Here is a 5,412-nt window from a genome sequence, read left to right on the forward strand (position 1 = left end):
CTTCTGTTTGCCCATTCGTTTTGAATTACATTCGTAACGCGTTCTCCAATTTGACCAATTTTAGAAAAATATAACAAAGTGTCTATAATATACGAAACGTCTGAAAATATCTCCGGTTATCTGTCGTAAAAATTGGATGACATTTGCCCCGCTTTATCCTCGTACATTAGGGATAAGAAAAATTTACGATGAAAGAAACGATATTATCCGGCGACTGGTGCGGCCTACGTAAAAAGACGAGAGAAAGATTCGTCGAATCGTTTACATGTAAACACCATACGAAAAATATCAGTGACTGGGAAACATTAAACAGCGACAGACTAAACAGAGAAACTGTGGATAAACTTGCCGTTCATTTTGGGCTAATTGCTTTTACAAACCTGTGTCTCTTGTGCAAGCTAGTTTCGGAAGGATTCGACGGCGCGGTCGTTGCCTTGAGTCTCCGTTTGTACAAATTCCTCTCATCGCCCCCAGGGGCCGCCTTCTTTGGCGTCTTACCCATAGTATGTTAGCGTACGTTTACGTCCTGCCTATTAACTCGTTCAATCCTTTCCACGCCCTTTTTCTTTAAACCGTACTCGCCTCCCCCCCTCCGCGTAAATGCAACAAGCCCCCGGTCGTTTAGTCACGGAATCTGTCTGTACTTTGCTTCCGCTTTTACACACAGATACGTATATATATCTTTTATCTCTCTATTTTTGTCTCTCGTGTTTCCTCCGCAACACATTCACGACATTACAACACGCCTGATTATAGAATACCAAACGAAACCAGGAACCATGCAACAATGTATCGTACAACTCGAGATTTAGCGTACGTGAAAGACACGGGACGCCATGTATTCCGCCGCTTAATTTCGTAAATCGTAAACGCACGCGCCAAGAGATCACTTCGAAACGAGTACTGGGCAACCCATACAAATTTATCGTCCTTTTACGAATCGCCAATTCTCTCTTTCTCAGGCTTTATAATTCGATTAAGGTTTTTATGTAACACCAAACGGAGATTCGATAAATATTTACGCGTTCACGACGAAAAAGCGTCGATGCCGTACGCTAGCGTACGTACACACTCACGACACCGGTCCCTTTACCCTATTCTCTCCGTAGTAGCGGTAAATTCCGTTGACAAATAACACGATGAACACGATTACGACGAGGCGCTGCTATCGTTGCTCGCTAGCGTTCTTTGTATGAAATACCTACTCGATAAAAAACAGTGCATTGAGATTTAGGACTCGTTTCTGATTTATCAACATATCGTGCGATTTGCGTAACGTGATATTTCCATTTGCAAATCTGAACGATTGATTTAGATCAATTTCAAAGAATATATATAGAAATATATGTAGAAATGTTGATAATTAAAAAAGAAAAACCTTCGATGAAATTATAAAGAAAATTGAATGATATTAATTAAAAAATTTGAATCGCGTTTCCTTAGTTTGTTTATAGTGTGACATAATTTTTATGCAATACTGCATACGCTACTTTATGTCACTAGATACGCAAGGCAACATTAACTGTGTTGCGCGGATTCTTGGGGAATGTGAGGGAATTATCTTGTTTAGGAAATTTAACGAATGAGGAAATGTAACGTTGAATCTTATCCTCAAAGATTATTTGAGGATAAATTTTATTGGTACCTCGCATTTGTTTATTAATACATATTTCCTTTAGAAGCGAGTGCTTTACACCTCAGCAATGTTTCTATACGTAGCGGCGCAATTTGAATTCGGCGCGCTTTAGATTTCACAATACAGGGCGCCACATGAGCCACATAACAACTGCTTTCGATAAAACTTCCTAGATATACTTTTAAGGTATATTTTGACTTTTACTACTGGCTACATTGCTAGAATAACTAATTTCAAGGTATCGAAGACAATGCGATGATGATTCCGGTAGTAGCTTTTGCAGATTTCGCGTCGTAATCATCGGAGATAACAACCTAAAAATTAGTATTGATAGTTCTATCGTTGTATCCGTATGAAATATATAAAATGAACGTGATATCGTGTTGGGTATTAATTGTAAGTGTGTTGGAATTAGTAGCAGCAGAATGGAACACAAAAGACTATATGAAACGAGAACATTCTTTGATCAGACCATATCAAGGTTTGTGAATTTTGGATTCGTTTATGTTAATACGTTTGCTAGTATGAAGTGCTATGACGTGTAAATTTTTTGCATTTTAAGTGAAACAAATACCACCGTGCTCTATGACAGATACGATGATATGTTACAATAACATAATCCCCTTTCTTTAAAAAATATCAATTCTTTGTATTTCTCTTTTTAATCGAGCAATGAATTTAATTATAACAAGGACAAGATATCGCTTTAACTTATTTAGTAGCATTAATGGAAACAGGTTACATAAATGTCTATTATATGTTTAGGATCTGGAATGATTATACCTTATTGGGATTTTATGGGTAGTACAATGGTAACAAATAACTACGTAAGAATAACACCAGACCAACAAAGTAAACAAGGTGCCATATGGAATTCTGTTGTAAGTTTGAAGCTGTTTTGCAGCTTTATAAACTACAAATGATAAGAAAAAGTGATATTACTTTTTTTATACACATATCTGAATAAATAAGACATTTTTTTGATAAAACTATGAAGTTAATGTAATTAAACTCTAATAGAAATGCTTTCCTTGCATCTATTCACTTAGCCATGTCATGTAAGAAATTGGGAGGTTCAAGTTCATTTTAAAGTCCATGGAAAGGGAAGAGATTTATTTGGTGATGGTTTTGTTATTTGGTATGCAAAAGAAAGAATGAGAACAGGTCCTGTGTTTGGAAATCAAGATTATTTCCAAGGATTAGCCATAATCTTAGACACTTACAGTAACCACAATGGCCCACATAATGTATGTAAGAGTAACATGTGTTTCATCATGGAGTAAAACTATCAAAGTTATAATGATAAATTTGAATTTTGTAGCACCAACATCCGTATATTTCTGCCATGGTCAATAATGGTTCCTTACATTATGATCATGATCGTGATGGAACACATACACAAATTGCAGGTTGTGAAGCAAATTTTAGAAATTTAGAACATGACACACATGTTGCTGTACGATATGAAAGAGATACACTAACTGGTAAGTGTGTACAGGTATACAATATTTCTAGGAATGCAAAAATTTTATCATATAACTGTGTGTAATATTCACTCGCTCACATGTATCATCGACAAGTCTTTCAATATTTTCTTCTTCTCAACGGTAACTTTCTTAATGGCAGCAGTTATTGTGAACATAATTAACATATACATACATGTACAATTTCTTTGATGTAGATAAAAGATATTTATAGTTGTGCTTTCTATGTATTATATTATTTCATGTGGTATTCTATAAATTAATATTACAGTAAGGTCTTATCCTGAGGCCTCTTGGCTTTCATCATGGAGTGCCTCCACTTCAGCAAGTGGTATTTTCTCCATCTTTTCATGCATTATCTATCACCCTTACATTTTGTTTCTTTTGACATACCATTATTAAAAAATATATTACCATTAATTCATCATAAACTGTGATACCTGTGTTTAAAGAGCAGCTGAAAAATTTGCATGAAATTTTATGAAATAAATGTATAAAAATATCTGCTTATGTGTTAGATTTAATTAACTTTATATATAAGTTTTAATTGTTTTTTATTTTGGGTAAGCATGGAATAGGGTAGTTTAAAAAGATGTAGAATAAAGATAAAGTGTTTGTGCAAAATGTTTTTCAATGCTAATTTTTTTTTACTACAGTTTCCACAGACTTTGCAAACAAAGCTGCATGGAAGGAGTGTTTTTCTGTAAAAGACATTAAACTGCCTACAAGCTATTTTTTCGGAATTTCGGCTACAACGGGAGATTTATCCGATAATCATGATATTTTATCTATTCGTTTATTTGAACTAGACCTACCAGACGATGTAAGCATTATCTTTTTATATGTCTATTATCTTTTTAATAAGTATCGTTCGTTACGATAGTCTACCGCAATCTATTTCAGCCTAAAGATCAAGAAGATAGGTCCAATATTTTACCGTCAGCTGCATATTTCGACGCACCGCGAGGTAATGCAACGAAAAAGTAAACGAAATGCATACGACAAACGATACTTGCATCTTTCAGATTTTTATTATTATTTTTACAGAGCACATAGACGATCCAAAACAATCTGCATTAAGTAGAATAATGTTTTTCCTTTTAATGCTCGTGGGCGCGTTGGCATTAATCGCCTGTGTCGTGATAGGCATTATGTGGTACCAGAAACATCAAGAGAACAGTAGAAAACGTTTTTACTAAATCACGGTGCGTTATAAACTATTTCTGCTTTTGAATTTCTCGTTTATATCGGAGGTTCTTTCTATTAAAATAAGGTATAGTCATAAAGTGTTCATAAGACTGTTTCCTTGGATATTAGTGTAGCAAGTAACGATTAATATTGACAGCCATTATCTCGGTTTCTGAGAACATCGTTTTGAGAGATATTTGAACGAAAATACGCCATCAGGAAACGAAAGAATCGTAATAATATATAAACTATCGCAGCAGTGATAAATAAGACGTGTCGAATTATGCCATCTGCTACTTTAGCTCTATTAATGTTTAACACGACCAGTACAGAGTTCCTTTACCAAAGTTTTCATGCTATTAAGTTGCTGCAATGAATTTTCTAGAAATAAGTTGAATTATTCGCGTAAGAAGTAAATATATACCGTTGTGATGCCTCAAGTGAAAATATTTTTTAAATAGACGCAATCGGAAACTGATTTATCACGTATCTAACACTTCCGTACGAATCACAGTTTAAGTTGAGAAATGTAACAGCGAATAAACAAAAAAAAAAAAAAAAAAAAAAAAGAAAAGAAAAGAAAAAATGTGCTCTGAAAGGAGCAGATGTAGGTGCAGAAGTTTTTCATAGCAACTTTGGAATTCACGCCGTTTACGTGAAACATCTCGTGTAGCTAGGGTGTTTCGATTAGAAGAACAAATTGCTTTTTAGGAATACTTATCGATTCCTATGTACGAAAGCGTTCTTCTTCGCTTCGACTTATCTTTACATCTGTGGATTCGGTATGATTGAAAAGACTTTATTGATGTAGATTTTATATTTGTACATAAAGCAAACTGAACATTATCAATGTGAAATAGTTGTAGAGTGATTTCGTACTGTATAATTCTTTTTTATACAAAAGAAAGGGAACCAAAATCTCGAAATAAACAATTGTTGAGAAACTTAATGTTATTATTTGTGAAAATAATGTACGTCGTTTGTTGCCAAATACAAAATAAATATGTATTAAACTGTGTAAAGAAAAATTGTCTTAGAAAAACATAAACAACCGTCAGTAAAAAGAAATACATATTTATAAAAAAAATATATATATAATATATA

The 5,412-nt window shown here is 34.0% G+C and overlaps 2 protein-coding genes across 3 annotated transcripts in view; one reads left to right on the top strand and one right to left on the bottom strand.

Annotated features, from left to right (window-relative positions):
• Positions 1 to 843, bottom strand: part of LOC108577921 (eukaryotic translation initiation factor 3 subunit A-like) — a 6,249-nt gene extending 5,406 nt beyond the window's left edge. For both annotated transcript variants that reach the window (XM_017941152.1, XM_017941151.1), the window contains exon 1: positions 381 to 843. In XM_017941152.1, coding sequence (XP_017796641.1) covers positions 381 to 502 — 122 coding nt within the window. In that variant the 5' untranslated portion in view covers positions 503 to 843. The remainder of the gene's footprint in view (positions 1 to 380) is intronic.
• Positions 844 to 1,884: 1,041 nt separating this feature from the next.
• Positions 1,885 to 5,216, top strand: LOC108577908 (vesicular integral-membrane protein VIP36). Its single transcript, XM_017941135.1, has 7 exons — positions 1,885 to 2,117; positions 2,402 to 2,517; positions 2,686 to 2,883; positions 2,958 to 3,120; positions 3,777 to 3,943; positions 4,024 to 4,087; positions 4,168 to 5,216. Exons 1-7 carry the CDS (start codon positions 2,003 to 2,005, stop codon positions 4,317 to 4,319), a joined length of 975 nt encoding a protein of 324 aa, XP_017796624.1. The 5' UTR covers positions 1,885 to 2,002; the 3' UTR covers positions 4,320 to 5,216.
• The last annotated feature ends 196 nt before the right edge of the window (positions 5,217 to 5,412 follow it).

The sequence above is a fragment of the Habropoda laboriosa genome, unplaced genomic scaffold (genome assembly GCF_001263275.1).
Source record: "Habropoda laboriosa isolate 0110345459 unplaced genomic scaffold, ASM126327v1 scaffold801, whole genome shotgun sequence".
Classification (NCBI taxonomy): domain Eukaryota; kingdom Metazoa; phylum Arthropoda; class Insecta; order Hymenoptera; family Apidae; genus Habropoda; species Habropoda laboriosa.

Excerpts from the sequence above, each read along its gene's own strand:
- LOC108577908 (XM_017941135.1), top strand. The coding sequence starts at position 2,003 with ATGAACGTGATATCGTGTTGGGTATTAATTGTAAGTGTGTTGGAATTA. Across the intron at positions 2,118-2,401 it reads TTTGATCAGACCATATCAAG|GATCTGGAATGATTATACCT; the intron begins GTTTGTGAATTT and ends TTATATGTTTAG. Across the intron at positions 2,884-2,957 it reads ACCACAATGGCCCACATAAT|CACCAACATCCGTATATTTC; the intron begins GTATGTAAGAGT and ends TGAATTTTGTAG.